The sequence below is a fragment of the Nyctereutes procyonoides genome, unplaced genomic scaffold (assembly GCF_905146905.1).
Source record: "Nyctereutes procyonoides isolate TBG_1078 unplaced genomic scaffold, NYPRO_anot_genome, whole genome shotgun sequence".
Taxonomy (NCBI): domain Eukaryota; kingdom Metazoa; phylum Chordata; class Mammalia; order Carnivora; family Canidae; genus Nyctereutes; species Nyctereutes procyonoides.
In genome coordinates, this window is record NW_026575129.1 from 495,874 (window position 1) to 517,694 (window position 21,821).

General features: G+C 35.1%; 1 protein-coding gene across 4 annotated transcripts in view; it reads right to left on the reverse strand.

Moving 5' to 3' along the window:
- The window catches only part of CERT1 (ceramide transporter 1), a 105,882-nt gene that overhangs the window by 17,217 nt on the left and 66,844 nt on the right, over positions 1–21,821 (reverse strand). Inside the window, exons 7-11 of one of the 4 annotated variants that reach the window (XM_055342235.1) lie at positions 18,008–18,165; positions 13,446–13,538; positions 9,582–9,668; positions 7,068–7,160; positions 6,486–6,563 (exon numbers count right to left, since the gene is read on the reverse strand). In XM_055342235.1, the coding sequence (XP_055198210.1) occupies positions 6,486–6,563; positions 7,068–7,160; positions 9,582–9,668; positions 13,446–13,538; positions 18,008–18,165 (509 nt within the window). The remainder of the gene's footprint in view (positions 1–6,485; positions 6,564–7,067; positions 7,161–9,581; positions 9,669–13,445; positions 13,539–18,007; positions 18,166–21,821) is intronic. The other 3 variants (XM_055342232.1, XM_055342234.1, XM_055342233.1) reach the window with 3 other exon arrangements.

Here is a 21,821-nt window from a genome sequence, read left to right on the forward strand (position 1 = left end):
TGAGCAACAGAGAGAGAGAGAGAGAGAGAGAGAGAGAGGGGCAGAGACACAGGCAGAGGGAGATGCAGGCTCCATGCAGGGAGCCCAACGTGGGACTTGATCTTGGGTCTCCAGGATCACACCCTGGGCTGCAGATGGCACTAAACCGCTGCGCCACCAGGGCTGCCCTGAAATGTTTTTAAAAAGAAGTGAAGTGATAAAAAGATGGTTTCTGAAGGAGTTGCTTCTTTATCATCTATTCAGAGACACTTTTTCTAAGCTCCATTTTCTAAACTTTTACTTATAATTTCATTTTATATAATAAGTACATTAGAGAAGGCAGGAAAGAGTTGGAAATAGTATATTATACTTCCACTTGATTTATTCCTAAGTTTACTTATCTTAGATAAAATTTACTATGTTTATTAGGGATACAGAATAGAATAAGAATAGTGTTCAAATATTTTGAAATAAATATATTAATGGTTTTGAGACAAAAAATGCTAAAATTATTAACTCTGGGGTAAAATTTTTCCACACAAAAGGATGTTATCAATATTACAGTAACATCATGTACTTCTACTACATAAAGTTTTCCAGATATCAGAGTGCATTTTTGTTTGTAGGTATGGCTTTAATGTCTCCCTAATTTGTAAAAATTATAAAAATGTTTTTGAGAAAAATTTTATATTGAGGTTCTACAATCTATTTTTCTACTAAATAAAACACTAACATAACATTTTATACTTTTATTCATAGTCCTCAAAACAATGTGAATGGTGTTGGGCTACAGACTTGAAAGAAATTTAAAAATGTGACTAATAGTACGTTCTGTAATTTAAAAAATTTTATTATTACTTTTTAAATTTTATTTATTCATGAGACATGCCGGGGTTGGGGGGCACAGGCAGAGGGAGAAGCAGGCTCCATGCTGGGAGCCTGACATGGGACTCAATCCTGGGTCTCCAGGATCACACCCTGGGCTGAAGGTGGCGCTAAACCGCTGAGCCACCTGGGCTGCCCTTAAAAAATTTTTTTTAGTTTTAAAGTATTTATTTAAGTAATTTCTACACCCAACACAGAGCTCGAACTCATGATCCCCAGATCAAGAGTCCCATGCTCTTCTAGCTGAGCCAGCCAAGTGCCCCATATTCTACACTTTGCTACAAAATATGACTCTAGGGGGCTGCCTGGAAAAATGTGTGTACCTCTGATTTTGAAACCTGCTCTGAGTAAGGAGGACTAATGCAAGATTTCCAAATTATAAAGACATACAAAACGTACCTGAATTCCCAAAGAGAAAGGAATAAAGAAGCTCCAGTTAGTATGCATAAATAAAACCACCGCTGTAGCACTGGCTTGATTCATTTGTGCCATATGGTGATTGGGAAAAAATTTTACCCATTTTAGATCCAAAGATCTTAAAAAATTTTAGATATGAATATGTACTTTATAGATGGGACACTAGGAGTTAAGAACACTTACATTATGAGATTAGAAGCAGAAAGAAATGCTTCCCAGGAGTAAGACCTACTTTAACTAGACTACTTGTGAAAGAATGTAGGATTTTACTCTGTTAAGAAACAGAGTTCTAGGTGCCTGGGTGGCTCAGTGGTTGAGCAGCTGCCTTTGGCTCAGGTCCTGATCCTGGGGTCCTGGGATCGAGTCCCACATCAGGCTCTCCACAGGGAGCCTGCTACTCCCTCTGCCTCTCTCTGTGCATCTCTAGTAAATAAATAAAATCTTTAAAAACAAAAACAAAATCTTTAAAAACAAAGAGTTCTGTTTCAAAAAAAACAGTGCCACGTAAGCTTTTTTGTTGGAGAGTATGCAGGTAATTTTGTTTTTGTTTGGGAGCTTACTCCTGATTAGTTATTTCAAATGTTTGAATAATGAGAAGATATTTTTGTGTTCTGGTCCCAAAGACACTAGATTCCACAAATATAAAGTGATAGCTGTTCACATAGGTTAAAACAAAGTACATATTTAAAATGATCTTTCTGGGGATCCCTGTGTGGCCCAGTGGTTTAGTGCCTGCCTTTGGCTCAGGGCAGGACCTCGGGGTTCCAGAATCGAGTCCCACCGGAGGCTCCCTGCAGGGAGCCTGCTTCTCCCTCTGCCAGTGTCTCTGCCTCTTTCTCTGTGTCTGTCATGACTGAATAAATAAAATCTTTAAAAAATAAATAGATAAATAAGTAAAAATGAATGAATGAATGAATGAATGAATAAATAAATAAATTTGTCTTTCTAGATAGGTGAAAAATGGCATTCCTACCCTAGTTACCACTGCATCTATGGAAAAGTGTTTAGTCTTTTGTTCTTATGTACTTTCCTGAGTTAAGAGGGCTTGAAAAAGTTCAATAAACAAAGAGGAATACTGGAGTAACCATCTCTGCAAAGCTTTTATCATGGAATCTTTATCCATTATGGCATTTTCCCTGATGTAATAACATGGAGATTAAGGAAAGAGGTGATAACAGGTAAAATCTCACTATAACTTATTTCATGTTCACTACAATAAAATCTGAAGTAGTAAGTGTTACTGTTGGGGCAGTGACTCAGGCATTTGTGATCACACTGACACTTTGAATCTACCCCAATCATCTGCTTTGTTTATTGTTTTCAGTTATGACAGCATATCAAAAATAACTGGAAGGGGCCATTAAGATGGATGACAACAACAAAAGCCAAATTTAACATTTTATTAGGTTCAAAATTTGATACACTACAAAATATTACTAGTAACATCTGCTATCATTATAAAAAACAGACTGAGTCAAAATCATTGAGGCAGGTTTCATCTGATTTAGTAGTGTTCACTAGTTTTAATTAGATGAAGCATAATTTCAGGAATCATGCCCTTGATTTTTTATGGACCTAGTGTTGAAAATGATAAGCTGACATATACAGCATCTTCACAGTAAATGAACTATGAAAAATGAACATATTTAAAATAAGAGATGATGGATGCCAAGTCTAGCCTTTTCTTCCACCTCCCATTTGAGTCACGCAGTGTGCCATTTTAGGAGGCTAACTGGATTTTTCTAACATTATCAATACAGAAATTTTTATTGATGATGTAACAAAAATGTAATGAACAAAATTCTAATGAACAGAAATCTAGAAAGGTTCAAAGACTTGTCAGATCTCTTTTCTCTTACTCATGTGAAAGGAATACAACTATACTTATTGTTACAGAGTCAGAGGGATTTGTTGGATGGATCAATTTATTAGTAACAAATTAATAGTGCACTGTTAACCCAAAAGAAAAATGGACAGAACATGAATAGTCAATTCGCTGAAGAAATGCAGAAGGCCAAGAGGCAAAAATACCACTTTTAGTCTAAGACTAGCAAGAATTAACTGAATGACAGCATTCACTGTCAACATAAAAGAAAACTGAACTGGGAGTGTAGCTGGTTCAACTTTTTAAATGAAATAGTTTGGCAATGAGAATACAAAAAAGTCCTCAGAAGTACGCACAGCTTTTGTCTTAATAATTCTACTTCTAGAAATGTATTCTAAGGAAATAAGTGGATTAGTGTACAAAGATGCACACACACTCACGGATGGTATATATGTCAGGATGCTCCTGTAGCACTACTTATAATATATTATTTATTTATCATAAATAAAGAGACAAACTGAAAATACACTAAATGTTTAATATTAGGTGAGTAGGTAAATCCTGCATGCACATCCATATTAAAAGAAAAAGAGATAAAGACTCACATTTACCAATGGGAAATGGGCTTAATTATTTTAAAAAAGCTGGTCATAAAATAGTGTATATGAAATTACATTTCTTGGTAGAAAAAGGCAATTATTAAAGTATGTGTGTTTATTAGTATGTGACTGATTTTATATACACATGGAAAAAGGATATGCATGAGAATACTAATAGCGATCTATTACTTTATTTACTTTCTAGTTCTGCTAAAATTCGAATGTATTATTGTACGATAAATAGGGGAGGGGTTAAATGATTACCACAATAATAAGGTGTCACTGTGGACATAAAGGGTGGAGAGAGCTTAACTGCCAGAGCCCACGTCTGCTAATGACAACAAATACTTTAGCAAGGACAATAAATACTTGAAGAACACAATGTCATTTTTCTTCAATTTTGCCTCTTTTGGCATATAAAACAGTACAATAATTAAAAGCTAAAAACAGAATGTAAATAATCCCGAGCATTATATTAGAAAAAAATCCCACCATGAAAGATGTTTCTCAACTTATACACAAGTTACGTAAAATATTAAAAAGTATGCTATAATTTAGCAGTCTTTTTTTTTTTTTAAGATTTTATTTATTCATGAGACAGAGAGAGAGAGGGGGGCAGAGACACAGGCAGAGGGAGAAGCAGGCTCTATGCAGGGAGCCCGACGTGGGACTTGATCCCAGGACTCCAGGATCAGGCCCTGGGCTGAACATGGCGCTAAACCGCTGAGCCACCCGGGTTGCCCAGTCTTTTTTTTTTTTTTTAAGATTTTATTTATTTATTCATGAGAGACAGAGACAGAGAGAGAGAGAGAGAGAGAGAGAGAGAGAGAGAGAGAGAGGCAGAGACAGGCAGAGGGAGAAGCAGGCTCCATGCAGGGGTCCCACGTGGGACTCAACCCCAGGTCTCCAGGATCATGCCCTGGGCTGAAGGCGGTGCTAAAACGGCTGAGCCACCTGGGCTGCCCCCTAATTTGGCAAAGTCTTACAAAAATCTGAGCATCTGCCTCTCTGTAATATATTTATGTATACTTGAAGAATTTTAGCTGTTCTAAAGCTCTATAGCTTAGGTCGAAGGTCTGCATTCTGAAGCCTTAACTCTTAAGCACCTGTAGCGACTTATACTTCTTTACCGCTCTCATTACATTTTCATTTATAGCATGTGTATTCCTATAATTTAAAGGAAAATGGTGACAAGTACTGATGAGCCTTAGTGTGTCACTTTATTATTTTAATACAAGGTGGAGTTTAGCAGAATAAACCAAAGTCTCCTTATATTATCTAGTTTTGTCACTGATTTATTATGAGATGCTTTTTAAAAAGCCTGCATAAATGAACAAAATTAAGAAATATTGGAATAAGTTTGGTTCTGGGTGATTTCTAAAGCAGAACTGATACATCTCTTTTTCAAAAATGCTCAAGAAGAAAAAATGTTCTGCAAAAGTCAAAAAATATATTTTGCACCAGTTTGAAATGTACAGGTTATTTATTTCAATAAATATAGTGCAATACTCTAAATGTATTTTCCCTTCCTTAGAATTTTCTTAATAACATTTTCTTTTCTCTAAGTTACCTTATTGTAAGAATACAGTATATGATATTACAGCATACAAAATATATGTTAACCAACTGTTTATATTATTGTAAACTATTATTAACTATTAATAGTTAGGTTTTTGGGAAGCCAAAAGTTATATGTGGATTTTTGACTGAATGAAGAGCGGAGGGCTGGTGCTCCAACCCCCACCTTTGTTCGAGAGTCAAGTGTACTCTGATAGAAAAAATAAGGTAGAAAATTTTGAATTCAAGTAAATTATGTTGTTATATAAATAGCTAATAAATAGCTATATAATAGCTAATAAAGCTCACACTTACATAGCATTTACAACATGCCAGGCTCTAGTCACATCACAGTCCTAGCTAGATCACAGAAGTGAAGCACAGAAGACTTAGAAAAGTTGTTCAAGATCATGCAACTAACCAGGATTAAACTCAGTCATTCTGACTAGAGAGCTCAGCTTCTCAACATAAGATAGCATAATGCAATCCAATAAAACACATTCACCATAAAGATACAAAGCTGACTGGCAAAGATACAAGGATTCAAAAATTTTAAAAACTAATTCTGATACTAAAAAGCATTCCTTCAATAATACTTTGACTTTATGATAAGGGCAGAGACTACAAGCATCTAGCTTCCTGTCTTAAATTCCTAAATACTTAATGATGCATAGGAACAGGAATATTAATTTATAATATCCAAAGGTAATTTGCATAACAAAAATACAAATCAGTTCAATGGAGCTTAGTATGATGAAAGTAATGAGACAAATATTTAAAAAAGCTATTTTCTTGTTGAATTATGAGATACTTTAAATTAAATTAGAAGTGAGACCTCTGAAATCTGTTTTTATGCTGTAACAAACATATCCTGTAAACCATGTTCATCAAAGTTGTTGAATCCTATTTGAAGAAACAGATACCACATGATATTTAAAAACCAGGTATCTTCTGCTTGTTTCAATTCAATTTGAAATCTTTCAGGAGTACCTCCTATATGGCAAAATTCCAAGCTATTCACAGCAGAGACTATAAAGGGCACATGCAAGCCTGACAGAGGAACTATTTAGTAGATACGGAAGGTCTTTTTAATGCTTATTGTTACTATTTAAAATTCAAAATCAAAACACGTGGCCTAACCAAAAGATATCTCGGAAATGGGAAAGCAGGCTGAAATATAGCACAGAAAGACTTTAAGTCCACTCCATACAGTCATACGGTACCTGGGAGCTGAATCTGTGAACATCGTCAGAGGCACTGACTAGATCAATGGAAGACATGGAGGAAGAGCGACTATAGGGCTACCAGAGACAGACAAAGAAAAAACCAAGTAATCAGAACAAAGGCACAACAGAGCATTCAGTACCAACTTCCAAACACAAGATAAAGAGAGAACAAAGCACTATATGAAACAAGCTCAACAGCAAGTGCTGACTTCATGCACCTATTATGGTTTATGCTCCAAATTCTTTCTAAAAAGAATGCAGTGCTTCCAATAATTCAAAATAATATCACTTAACTCCAGAGAAAAAAGTGATTTAATATAACTGGCTACACTTCTAGTTAACTATTTTGGACTAGCCATTCCCTATCCCCAGCCCCCTTTCCCGTTAAACAAAAAAGAAAGAACATCATATTTATAAGATTTCTAACTCTTTTGGAAGATGTATATGAAAGAAAGCATATAATATATAAAAAGAAAACTCATTCCCAAATTCAAGAAAAAGGAAAACTTATGCAACAATATAGTTCCATCAACCGTGAAGAATAATATGGATTTTCAGTAAATTCTGACATTAGCTTACCTTTTGGACAAATCTATGAGTCCCCACAGAAGAAAAGGCATCTCCAGATGGCATGGATGTAGGCCAGTGCAATCTGACCTTTTCACTCTGTGACTAAGAAAATATATAATGTTAGGTGGGAAGATTTTAAAGTGTACTTTGCAGCTTAAGGATGGGTAATATAACCTACCAACAATTAATGCTTTAGTACTTTTACCAAGAATCTTTATTAACCCTGCTCTTGAAATAATTTCTTTTATCCAATCTCTGGTCAGATTATTCCAATCACTCCACTTCATCAGGGTTGTACAGAGCCATACCATTTGAACCATTGTCATTGTTTGCTTCAGTTATGTTACAAAGAACATATAGCATGGATATCTTTATCTCCTTTCCATGAAGGAATTCGGTCTTCAACCAACTGTGTCACTCGTGTCAAGCTGCCATTTAACCTTTTAACCTTCCTCCTCCTGTTCCTTCTCACTTGAATTATTCAGTATCTACTAAATAAAACGTACCAGAAGTTGTGCTGTGTTGTGTGTGTGCTCATCTTCTAACTATGCAGAAGTGGTAATTTCTGTTCAGTGGTATCTGAACAGACCTACTAAGATCTCCTTTCTCACTCACCACTTTACTAAAAGTATCTTTGTGTTGGTAAATAATGTAGAACAATGTAAACTCAAAAATGTCTCACTGAAGAGTTCCTATGTAATGGCTGTGCTGACAGGAGGCCTGTGCAAAATCTACTGCATACAACAAGGGAAATGATCTGAATCTTAGGAACTAATTTCATGGGTTACTGAAACTTACTACTCTAGAGCATTACCACATTATAATTATCTCTGTGATATCAACATGCCTATTAGGCAAGGAAAATCAGGGTCTGTTTAATGACCTGCTTTGTAGAGTATCTACCACAGCATCAAGAAGAGACTGAAATTAAGCAGTCCCACAAATATTCCTTTTTTCTTAAGTTTACAAAAGTTTTCATCAATCCTCTTAAATTCCAGAAATCTGACTCAACCACTGTATTGATATTCCGTAGAGTAGCATTTTAGAGCCAGAAGAGACCATTTGAATCATCTTGTGTAACTCCTTGTTTTACGTATTAGAAAACCAAGAGAATTGAAGCATTAAGTTTATAGCTACATAGTTAGTCACTGGCAAGACTAAGATTGAAGTTGTCTTGACCAACTCTTCCCAAAATAGTACACTTCTCTCCCCCCAAATAGCACAATAAATAATAGATTAAAACAAAAACTAAACAAAAAACACCACAGTGAAGAAAAACAAAACAAAACATTTTAAAAGCCAAACACAAAGATACTCCTTCAGATGATACTTTAGGCATCCAAAACTGGAGCTCATTTAAGAACTGAAAGCTTCCTTTCTTATTAGATGTTGAATAGCATATTTTTGTGGCATAAAAAAATAAGTAACAAGCTTTATGAATTAATGTAACAAAAACTTTTATCACTCATTCAGAAAAAAATAATGATAAATAAACATGAAAAGCAAAAGTCACTATTGCAGGTGAAATAGAAACAGAGCAGTAAATGTGCATAATGGACATGACTACCTTAGCAATGACAAGGAACGAAAAAACCAACTTTTCTATGCAAGTTCATTTGTAGTGTTATTGATACACCCAGGAATTTATTTGCAAGTTGCTTAAAGCCCTGAGAAGTGTAATTAAAATTCACCTGCAAGTACCATCTAGTGGTAATATACGGTAACTGCATTGTTGCAGAATTAAAAGGAGGCAAAGAATCGAATAGAATATTAATCCTGAGACTACAGTTGAAGGATTTAAGAAATGTTTTCCTTCAATCTCCACAGAAAGAGCTGAGTATAACTGTTGTGAATTTGATAATGATAAAATACTGAGGGAAGTTAAAAGTGAGGAAGATATCAAGGGTAAGGTGGGGGGGGTGCCTGGGTGGCTCAGTGGCTGAGCATCTGCCTTCATGATCCCACAGTCCCGGAATCGAGTCCCGTGTAGGGATCCCTGCATGGAGCCTGCTTCTCCCTCTGCCTCTGCCTCTGCCTCTGCGTGTGTGTGTGTGTGTGTGTGTGTGTGTGTGTGATAACTAACTAACTTAAAAAAAAAAGGGTAAGGTAGAGAAAGCAATAAAGGAGTTAATTAAATTCTTGGTCCTCTTCCTTGTGAATTCATATGGTCAGTACTTGTGATACAGAGAAATTCAGAGACTGCTTCACTCATATTAAACATATGCTTGCTTTTATACAAAGACAATAAAGTTGGATACTTTATGGGGTTATTAGGAAGACTATTTTCATTTAGTCTCCTGTTAATCATGTAAGATCCCTTTAAGCAATCAGTGGTCTCCTATTGCTTAGAAATTCATCAGTGAAGAAACTGAGTGTAAAGATTCTTCTACATTTGTGACTCAATGTAGACACAGTTCATTTTCTAGGTTCATTTCTATTATGGTCACAGTTTCCAAATTCTATTTATATAAAACAACATACATCAAGGAATGCCTACTGTTAGAATTTTTAATAAGATATTACCTGTTCTTCTATTTTATCTTGTCTGTCAAGAGCAGCTTCAACAGCATCAAAGAACTCTTCTTCATTAATCAGACTGTTTGGCCCTTCCTATTCAAACACATGGGAGAAAGAATTAGTTAAGAAAACAGAAAAAAAAATTTCCCTTAAATTAAAAAGCAAAAAAAAAACAACAACAACAACAACAAAAACCCTTTTTGTCTCATCATGCCTCCCTAGGAAAAGATTGCTAAATCATTGCTAGATCTATGGGACACACCAGTCGTCATGTCTTCATCTTATTTCCCCATGTGCAGTATTTCTTATGTGAATGACTCTCTAAAGAGTTCTCTCCCACCTTGGATTCCTAATTTCCCAATTCTTCTCTATCCAAGCTTCTTCTTTAAATCCCCTTAAATATGGGGGTACCTCAGGGTTCCACACTTGCTCTCCCTACAGCACTTACTTGTTTCTAAGGCCTCAGTCATCATGCGATGATTCCCAAATTCACAGCCTATCTACCTCTTTATTAGACCCTTTGCATCCCGTAATACTTAAGACCTCCTCAGGTGAATGCTGCAGTTCATATTCAACATGTCTAAAGCCTGTTTCTTCTACTTCTACACCAATCTTAACAACAGCAGAAGGCTAGGCCTTCCTGGATTCCTCCCACTCCCCTCATTCAATCACCATATCCTATAATCCTACTTTCTAAATATCTAAGTTTATCAGTGTCTATTCCTACTGTTCTTTTTTAATTTAGGCTATCTTTAATTCTCACCTACAAGACTGAAAAAGTCTTGGAAGCCCCTAGTTCACCACTGTCAACTTCAATCCATTGTCCTCACTGCAAGGAGCAAGAATGATTTTTCTGAACTGTAAACCTGAAAACTTCACGTGCTTAAAACCCATTGCTTGAGGATCTTACATGCCTAGCTAGCCAGCCTACCACCCCCCCCCTCCTCTCAGTCAGCTCTACCCTCCACAGATAAGGTCTTTCAGTAGGAGACTGATTGATTGATTTGTGTGTGTGTGTGGGGGGGGTATTCATTCATTCATTCATTCATTCATTCATTTATTTATTTATTTTTGTGCTTCTGGCTTCCAAATGTTTTCCTTCTCAGCCCCTACAAGTCAACACTCTGCTATTCACCTGGCTAATAGCTACTCAGTCTACTCATTCTTAAGGTTTCAGCTAAAATGTTGTTTTCTCTGTGAGGCTATCCCTGACTCAAAAACCTCTCAGTGCTAACAGTGCTCTGTAACTGGTAATTAGCCTGTTTTCCCATTATATACTCAGGTAAGGGCCCTCAGGTGAGATCCTCATGCCTTGTACAATGTCTTACATTTATAGTAAATCTTAAGGAATGAATTTAATATTAAAAAGTAATTTCTGAAGCTACAAATGAAACATTTAAGTTTTGTTCAATAATTAGATCATAAATGTTTGATAACTGAATCAGTGTCTAAAACCCATGCAAATGTAGTACTCACACAAGAAAATATAGATAGCTCAAAACATCAAAAGGAAGGGGAAAAAAATATAAAAACAGAGGCCCTAAAGCCCTACTTCATTTAAGAACTATATATTTAGGGATGCCTGGGTGGCTCAGTGGTTGAGTGCCTGCCTTCGGCTCAGGGTGTGATCTTAGGTTCCTGGGGTCCCGGGATTGAGTCTCACATCAGGCTCACCACATGGAGCCTGCTTCTCCCTCTGCCTGTAGCTCTGCCTCTCTCTCTGTGGCTCTCATGAATAAATAAATAAAACCTTAAAAAAAAAAAAGCCACTGTATATTTAAACTTGATACCACAGGATGTCAATGAGAAAAAAAACAGAAGTACCCTTAACCATTTTCTTCATTAAAAAAGAGAGGTAAATTTCAGATGGATGGAAAAACAATCATTTATTCAAAAAATGCCACTAAAATAAAATACAGATTCTTACATTATACCATAATCTTAAAAACCCAGATGTACTAGCCATATATTTATATTTAGAAGATATCATTAAAAAATTAAAAACCCAGGAAATACAATTATTTAAAGTAGGGAAATTTTTTTAAGCATGATAACCAAATGTTGAAACAAGTCCATCAAATGACTAGGGGATTAATTACATGAAAGTATAAAGCTTTTATATGGCAAAACTCACAATCAAAAGTTTAAAAAACCAAAAAAGGGAAAAAAATTGTTGAAGAATGAAAAGTTAATCCTCACATCTTCTAAATCAATTAGAGAAAAAAAAAATCCCCAAACCAAATAAAAATGTTAAGGAATATAGGTGAGTCATTAAAGAAGAAATACAAATGATCAATAAACAGTTTTTTTTTAAGAAAGTCTACCTAAATCATATAAATAAATATGCAATTTAAAAGTATCTGAAACTAGCTAACAAATGTTCTTATTAGTACAATGCCTCTCCTTCTTCGATTCTGTTCTTTCCCATCCCTCTTCCCCGCCCAAAACCCTTGTGGACAGAAGTAAACATAAACAAGCATACAATTACATGTGTATATATATATGGCTGGGAGGAGATAAACTGGTACCATATATTGCTAAACACATAGGCTTTTTTTTTTTTGGTATTTTCTATAATCTTCCTATATGAACATCTGGTTTTACTTATAATATGAAAAAAAATTAGGTAATTTAAAAAGTCCACCCACGAAATAAACCAAATAGCAAAAACAATCTGCTTAGCTTCAGGATAAAATTTAAAATTGTAATAGCTTGTATTCTAGTTACCTTCCTTTTTTAAACCCTGAGGGTATCTAATTATATGATTTTTACACATTCTAGGAGGAATAATTGACAGCTTGATAATTCTGAAGTATTCCAGCTCAAGTCTCATCATTATGAATTTCCACACGTGGAAATCAATTCCAACATAAAATATAGTCAATAGCAACTCTATTTTTTTTCCTTTCTAAGATAAAAACGGTGAGAAATTTTTCTTCTTTTTTTTTAAGATTTATCCATTTATTTGAGACAGACTGTGCAAGAGAGTAGGCGAGTGGCAGAGGTATACAATCTTCAAGCTGACTCTGCTGAGAATGGAGCCCAACTTGGGGCTTGATCTCAAGATCCATGAGATCCATGAGATTCTGACCTGAGTGGAGACCAAGAGTTGGACACTTAAATGACTGAGCCACCCAGGCACCCCTCTTCTATTTTCTTATATATTATAAACTAACCATAATTATTTTAACGCTCTACTTCTATCTCAATGATTCTTCTTTAACACTCCATTTTTAAAATAAGCATTTCAGAAATACCAACAATGTTAGGGACTATTACCAAATACATTTCTTATATCTTTTTCCCTCTAAAGAAATACCATGGAAAAACAGCTTATAAAATATTAACATCTGTGTGTGCATACGGAGGAGAATTTACTAATTGCCTAATAAAGAAACAAAAGAAGAAAAAAGTTAGTTTTAGATATTTTCAAACAATAAGGACAAGGCAATGAGGACAGTTCAAGTTCTGCTATGGACAGGACCTCCCAATACATACAGCTAAAATCTTTTTGTCTGTATAGTACTCAGGGTTTTCCTCCATAAGTTGCTTTTATTAAAAAAAGAAGATAACATTAAAATTATTGTCCTCATAGGATAGATAAAAACTTGTCCTATAATGTAGACAGGCCTAATAAATGAGTCTTTGACAAACCTACACTAAATTTTGTAGTCAATAAAAAAAAAATCTATTTCAGAGTAAGCCTAACATTTATCATGAAATACATATTTAATCAAAATAAACACTGAAGACTATATTACATATCTAGAATACTTAAAGGTGATAAAAGCATTATTTAAAAATTAATCACTTTTGTGACAGATATGGCCTATCTTTTCCTTCTTCTGAACTAAAAATATAACTTCATACCTCATAATCTGGCCCTCCAAAGTGGGATTTTTTCTTCAGTTCTGTCATGGCATTTTTGTATGCTTCCTCTATTCTTCTTCTCTTCTCAACTTCCTATTAAAAAAAAAAGCAAGTGAAAAATTATCATTTGAAGTGGCCAAACAACAATAACAACCCCCCCATTCCTGTGACAAATGAGTATTCTGCCCAAGAAAATACTTTCCTCTGAGCTACATATTACACACAAGTTACCATTTAAATCATCACTAAAATCTACCATATAGGTAGAAACAAAGAAAAGACCACAGAAACACTTACAATGTATTCATGTTTCTTTTCCCCTATAAAAAATTCTATTTTGCTTTAAAGAAAGAAAGCAACTCAATCAATAGGTGAAATCAATGAATGCTAAAATATATTCTAAGAAAGATAAATTTCTGGTACTTTCCCACTGCTGGCTAAAATTATTTCAGGGCTGAAAAAGGGCTTAGATTTTTACTTTAATCTTCTCCTTTAATCCAGAACTTTAAGAGGGTAAAAGACCCAAGGTCAACACTTAAAAGAAAAAGGTTGGCCTTGGCACCAATCTCAAACTTATTTCTACAACAATGGACTATACTGGTCAAATCTGATAACTGAACTCTAACAAGCTTGTAAGGAATCTAAATGCCTTTATTTCCTTACCTCAAATACTTAAAGGTTAAATTAAAGTCTACATGAATTAACACAAAGCTAACTACTTCCAAATATCCTATCTGAATTAAGCTCATGCAAATCAGTGAATTATTTCATTAGACCCAATGGCTAATTTCTGCATACTCAAGGGAAAGAGGGTCTACAGATCTACCAGAATAGCTAAAATTAAAAAACAAAGAAAACCTGCAAAAACTTGACAATACCAAGTGCTGCCAAGAGTGAAGAGCAAATGAATTCTCATCTATTCTGGTGGAAGTATAAACGGATAATCACTTGGGAAAACTGCCAATATGGATATTGGCACTACACTAGCTACACTAGTGTAGCTACACTACAGCTAGCATATACCCCATGAACCAACAATTCTACTACTAGATACATGCCCAAGAGAAATAAGTGCGTATCCACCAAAAGCTATGCACAGGAATGCACAGCCTTATTCGCAATAGCCAAAATATAAAAACATAAGTATCTATCAACAAGAAAAACTGATAAACAAATTGAAGTCATACAATGAAATAAAACAATAAAAAAAGAATAAACTACCAGTAAATGTAACAACGTGAATGAATCTCATAGTCAATGCTGAGGGAAAACAAACACAGGCATGTATATGGTCACATCTAGATGGTGGTATGGTATGGACCAGGAAGAGGCATGTAGGAACCTTCCGGGGCATTATAAAAATTCTTTACCTTAATCTAAGTAGTGATTAAAGGGGTGTACATATACACACAAAAATCATCAAGCAGTACACTTAGGATTGGTGCACATATTTATGCTATAACTTAATTTTAAAAACTGAACACAACCAAAATATACAGCACAGAATTATATTCAAAGAATTTAAGGGAAAATGAAAAAGCATGTTAAATTACACACAAGAGCCTATTAACGTAACCAAACATCTTCAATGAATAGATTTAACATTGTTAGTAACTAAAATTGTTTAATCTTACAATTTCTGATCTTCTTAGACATGACCAACTAACAATTAAGTACACTTCTATAATAGAAGGGATGATTACAGGTAACCAAGAAAAATCATCACAACTAAATATTAATTTTCTATTATTCAGCTGAAATAATGGAACTGACATTAGAAATCAAAGTTAAACAATTCTGCTATCAAGTAGCTGTTTTTTTTTTTTAAGATTTTATTTATTTATTGGAGAGACAGAGTGTGCACAAGCAAGGGGAGCAGCAGAGGGAGAGGGAGAAGCAGATTCCTTGCTAAGCAGGGAGCCTGATCCATGGCTCGATTCCAGGACCCTGGGATCATGACCTGAGCTGAAAGCAGATGCTTAACTGACTGAGCCACTTACAGGTGCCCCCAAACAGCTGTTATTATATACGTATTACCTATTTAATGGCTCTCATTAGATTAAGCTCCTTGAAGGATGATTTTCTTTTCATTGGTGTTTCCCCATTTTTAGCTTAGAGCTTATTAGCAGATTAGAAACATACAAATACTTTTTGAATGAAACAAATTTCAGTTAAATAAGATTAAATTATCATCGTACTTTCCTTCCAAGTTATATGAATTACTTAAAAGACATACCTGTTGGGCAGCCTGGGTAGCTCAGTGGTTTAGCGCTGACTTCGGCCCAGGGTGTGATCCTGGAGACCCAGAATCGAGTCCCACGTCAGGCTCCCTGCAGGGAGCCTGCTTCTCCCTCTACCTGTGTCTCTGCCTCTCTCTCTCTCTCTCTGTCTCTCATGAATAAATAAATAAAATCTTAAAAAAAAAAAGACATATCTGTTGGTGAACACTTTCTAAGAACTTCCTATTCCTTATAATGTGTATACGTACATACATACATACATTTGTGTACACCACACATATATATATAGGTATATACACACGTACATACTGAGTATCAAACATACCCACACTCCTAAATTTCATGTAAAACATAACTGGGATTCTATTTCAGCATGGAGGAAGAATTACAGTGAAGAGAGGAATAAGATTTGACATCAGACCTGTAAAGACTATAAAATGCAGTAATTTCCCAGTTTCAATTAGTATTGTCTTTTGTGGCTTTTCTTTGCTTACATGGTGCATAGAAAAGCAACAAAATTATTTTTTCTCAGATCCTTTATTGCTCTCCAATAGAGAAAAAGAATAAGACTGACAACAATGAAGGTAAGCAAAAGCCACTTCCTTTTTCAGCATTGCAAGTAAGACACTTGATCCCTTAAAGGATGGGAAAGTCACATTTCATTTCTAATGAATATTTTTTAGGTAGTGTGGTTGAATATATGAATGAAGATGATGATCCCTTAGTGAAGGATAAAAAGTCGAGAGACTGAACTGTTAAGATAAAGTTGCCAAAAAGTTTGAAATAAGCTAGTCTGGACAAGTAGGAGTTAAAGGGTTGTCTTGTTTTCTCAACACATAGTTTTTTGTGTGTTTACATGGAAACTTCTAAAAATTCAATCTGATCCACATTGGTATAGAGCTGAAATCTCTGAAGATACAAGAGTTTGACTCTAGAATAATAATGAAATGTCTGTACTTTGAATACACATTCTTACTGCTTGTTTTAAAGAATATATCCTGCCCTTACATCAGTGCCTTTACCTAGTTTCCTGCTCAAAATGTTAAGACCTTGAAATATTACAAGCAAATGACTCACTTACTTATGGCAACATTCTGACTAAAGTTTGGCCTAGTATTCAGAGTTGAAATATAAAATAGAGGGCAGCCCAGGTGGCTTAGCAGTTCAGCGCTGCCTTCAGCCCTGGGCCTGATCCTGGAGACCCGGGATCGATTCCCACATCAGGCTCCCTGCAAGGAGCCTGCTTCTCCCTCTGCCTGTGTCTCTGCCTCTCTCTCATGAATAAATAAAAATCTTAAAATATACATATATACATATATATATTTATATATAATAGAATAAAATATTCTATTCTATATATATAAATATTATACACACACATATATATACACACATATATAAAAAATAGAGTAAAATTCTTCCAACTGGTACATAGCATCACTCGACCAGTCTTGAGACCTCAGTTCCTTCAATATAAAATGATGGCATTAGACCAGAACTAAATTTTCTGAGATATGTTTCAGTTCTAACACTTTATTATTTTGCTGATGTTGAATTCTAAATAAGAAGTTTTCCTACTAAACAAATTCACTGAGCCCTAATTGACACTAGGAACTAAAAGATTCATATTGTAATGTTACTATCAGTGCTAAAGTTTAAACAAAGGTGGAAGCAGGTGAACATGGGGCAAATGTTGAATGAACAACATATGTAAAATAATAGCACTATGACCCTGGAGAGTATGTGTGTATATTATGTTTGACTTTATAAATTGGCATTTCAGTTCATATAATTTAAATGCAGCTTCACATATTCCACAATAAAACTAGGTAATGTTAAGTGGCTCATCATTTCTATTCCAAGGCATTACTATTACTACTACAAACATTTTTAGATTAAAATCCTACCACTGGGGCACCTGCCTTTGGCTCAGATTGTGATCCTAGGGTCCTGGGACTGAGTCCCACATCAGGCTCCCTGCAGGGAGTCTGCTTCTCCCTGTGCCTATGTCTCTGCCTCTTTCTCTCTGTCTCTCATGAATAAATAAGTAAAATCTATGAAATAAAATATAAAATAAAATAAAATCCTACTACAAATTTGTGTTGTGTAGTAACTGAATATATAACTGGTGAACCTCACTAGGAAAATGAGTTTCAGATGCCTACAAAGTTTCAGAGTAGTGCTCCCTGTACTTCTATCAATCCCAAAAGATTTTTCCCGAAGAAGTTAAACTGTTCAATCAATATATAAAACTGAAATAAAATGGGGATTATTTTTTAAAATTATTATATTTAAATAAAATGGAAGAAAAACTAGACTTACCTTATCCAGTCTCTTTTGCCAGCTGTCCTCACGTTTTACCATCAGTTCAATACAATGAGAAAGTGTAGCAAGGATTCCAGCAGTAGTTGCTTTAAAAGTTATTGCCTCCCCTTTAAAGTCTATACCATTAATTCCTCTTGGTGTTACATGTGGAAATACTGAAGAAAAAAAAAAGTTATTCACTGAAAATCTTTCTAATGAAGAATTAACTGTTCATCAAAACTTAAAACTAGAAAATGTTTAAAACCCAGCAAGTCAGAGCAGGCTTTTGGATTATAATTTCCCTTTTGTTGGCCAACATGTAAAAATTTCCATTACATATTCCATAAGCAAAGAAGTTTGTGGCAGCATATGTACTTTCTTATCTCTTTTTTCTGGATTCTGTTTCCTGAAATCTATTTGCTGTACTGCACCCAGTGAACAAAGTGGTAGGAGGAAAAATACTTTAACAATAATACCCTGACAGGTTAAAGTGGGACCAAATTACACCAAGAACTACTTCACGTTCTAAGAGGCCTGAAATTTAAAAAATACCTAACAATAAACTATAGAATCGAATAAGGTAATGTATTAAATAAATGCCCCAAATTAAGTCTGAGACCAATGCACGTATCACATGGCTCTTATGTTTATTTATATTAAATGAATTAAATGAAAAATCCTACAACTTACAAGATGCAAGCAAGAGAGCATAACTTATACTATTAACTAATAAGAAACCATTCCAATAGAATGCTTATAAGTGAAATGATACTTTCAACTTTAAAAACTCATGTAGATATGATAGCAAAGATATAAGCCACAACAAAACAAATTGATAAAGTGAACTTCATCAAAATTTAAAATTTCTGCTCTTAAAGGTATAGTTAAAAGAATGAAAGTTATGTAGAATGAGTAAGTCTACAGGTCTGATGTATGACACAGTGACTATATTTAATAATACTGGGCTGAATACTGGAAATTTGCTGAGACAGGTTTCAGGTGCTCTCATGACAAACAAAAATGGTAACTATGTGAGGAAATGATACGTTAATTAGTTTGACTGCAGTTCATTATGAATATCAAATCATGTTATATAGTTAAAACTCATTTAATTTCCATTTTAAAAACTTTATAGAAAGATAATGAAGAGACAAGCCACAGGCTACAAGAAAATCATTGCAGAGCATATATCTAATAAAGGACTTGTATCCTTTATCAATATATACATTATATATATTAATATAGAATACTGACATTCTTCAATACAGAATACATACTGTAATCTCAAAACTTTTTTTAAAAAGATTTACTTATTTATTTATGATAGACAGAGAGAGAGAGAGAGAGGCAGAGACACAGGAGGAAGGAGAAGCAGGCTCCATGCCAGGAGCCTGACGTGGGACTCGATCCCGGGACTTCAGGATCGCACCCTGGGCCAAAGGCAGGCGCCAAACCACTGAGCCACCCAGGGATCCCCCTGTAATCTCAAAACTTAATAAGAAAATATGTAACCCAACTAAAATATTGGACAAAATATTTGAACACTCTTCAACACAGAGATATGGATAGCAAATAAGCACATGAAAAGACGCTCAATACCATTAATTACTAGGGAAATACAAATAACCACAACAAGACATCACTAAATAGCTATCAGAAGACTAAAATTTGTGTTTTGAAAGATGTATTTATTTTAGAGGGAGACAGAGAGAGGATGCATGGGGAGGGGGAGCAGAAGGACGGGGAGGGGGAAAAGGAGAGGGAGAGAGAATCCTTGAGCAGATTCCCCGCTGAGCTTGTACTTTAAGTAGGGCTTGATCCCATGATCCCGACACCATCATTTAAGCAAAACCAAGAGTTAGGCCACTTAACCAACTGAGCCATCCAAGGGTCTCAAGACTGACCGTGCCAAGTATTAGTGGGGATTTGGAGGAATCAAGACTATCCTATATGGTTGGTAAAATAAGTTGGTGTTTTATTTTTTTTTTTAAGATTTTATTTATTTATTCATGACAGACACAAAAAGAGAGAGAGAGAGGCAGGGACACAGCAGAGGGAGAAGCAGGCTCCATGCAGGGAGCCGGACGTGGGACTTAATCCTGGGTCTCCAGGATCACACTCCAGGCTGAAGGTGGCACTAAACCCCTGAGCCACTAGGGCTGCCCAAATTGGTGTTTTTTTAAGTTAAATATACACCTACCATATGATTCAACCATTCCATTCCTGAGTACTGACTTCAAATAAAATATATGTCTCTAAAAACACCGCACATGAATACTCACAGCAGTATTATTTTAACGGCCAAAAATTTAAAATAATCCAAATGTCCATAAGGAGATGAATGGATAAGCAAACTGTAGTGTATCAACACAAGGAAATCCTACTTAGCAATGAAAAGAAACCAAATACTAATACAACAAATAATATGATGAATCTCTAAAAAAGAAGCCTGGACAAAAAACTCCCACATACTGCATGAGTCCATTTACATTATACTCAAGAATATGAAAACTAATCTACACTGACAAAAAAAGAGATCAGAATGGTTGTTTGGGAATAGGGAGAGGAGGGCTGACAAAAGAGATGAAGGAAACTTTTGAGGGTGATAGATACAATAATCTTGATTATAATAATAACATCAAAACTTACCAAATCATGCACTTTAATTTTTAAAGATTTTATTTATTTATTCATGAGAGACACAGAGCGAGAGGCAGAACACAGAGGGAGAAACAGGCTCCAGGTAGGGAGCCTGATGTGGGACTGGATCCTGGGACCCCAGGATCACACTCTGAGCCAAATTTATGGACACTCAACCACTGAGCCACCCAGGCATCCCTAAATCATGCACTTTAAATATGTGCAGTTTATTGTAGGTTAATTATAACTCAATAAAGCTGTTAAAAAATATATTTTTCTTATATTTTCTGAAAACCCTATCATTTTAACTTCTTTATTTTCTAACACTCTTACCAAGATCACAGTTTAATTATAAACTTTTATTAATGCAAGGAAAAGAAAGGTCACCTATGTTCTGCATAAAAGGATGTGTATTACTAAAATAATCTGTCCTCTCCGCTTAATGTTAATTTATATATATTTGTAAAAACTTTAATTTAGATGAAAAGTGTGACATGAAATGTTTTTGAAAAAATTCTAGAAATATAGAAATGTACCTCTTCAGCTCTACTTACTACTTTCAGAAGCAGCTACCTGAAATCCTTTTCAGAATGATACAGGGATTATGTCATAGACTTTAAGCTTTTAAATAGCTGATATTAAAAAAAAATAGTTGATATTTTCAACACTTCATTTTAGTGTCTCACACATAGTGAGGTCTCTGGAATAAATCTCTCATGATACATCTGTTAGTAAATGAAAGTCATGATGACAAAAACCTCACCTTAATCTGTTATCCACTCGGCTCCTCTAAGTACTGGTTACTTTGATTTTTGCTCCAAGTCTCTTAATACCTTATACTGTAGAACTATATTAATCTTGATGGGAAAAGTTGTGTAAAACTCTGAAGTACTTGGGTAATTTCTGATGAGTATACTCATCTAAATGTCTCAGCTAAAAACAAGGTAATCTTTTCTTCTTTTTTAGAGAAGGGAAGGAAGAGAGAAAGCACGAGCAAGCAGGGAAGGGGAGAGGGAGACAGAGAATCCTTTTTTTTTTTTAATATTTTTTTTTTTTATTTATTCATGATAGACATAGAGAGAGAGAGGCAGAGACACAGGCAGAGGGAGAAGCAGGCTCCATGCAGGGAGCCCGATGCGGGACTCGATCCTGGGACTCCAGGATCGCGCCCTGGGCCAAAGGCAGGCGCCAA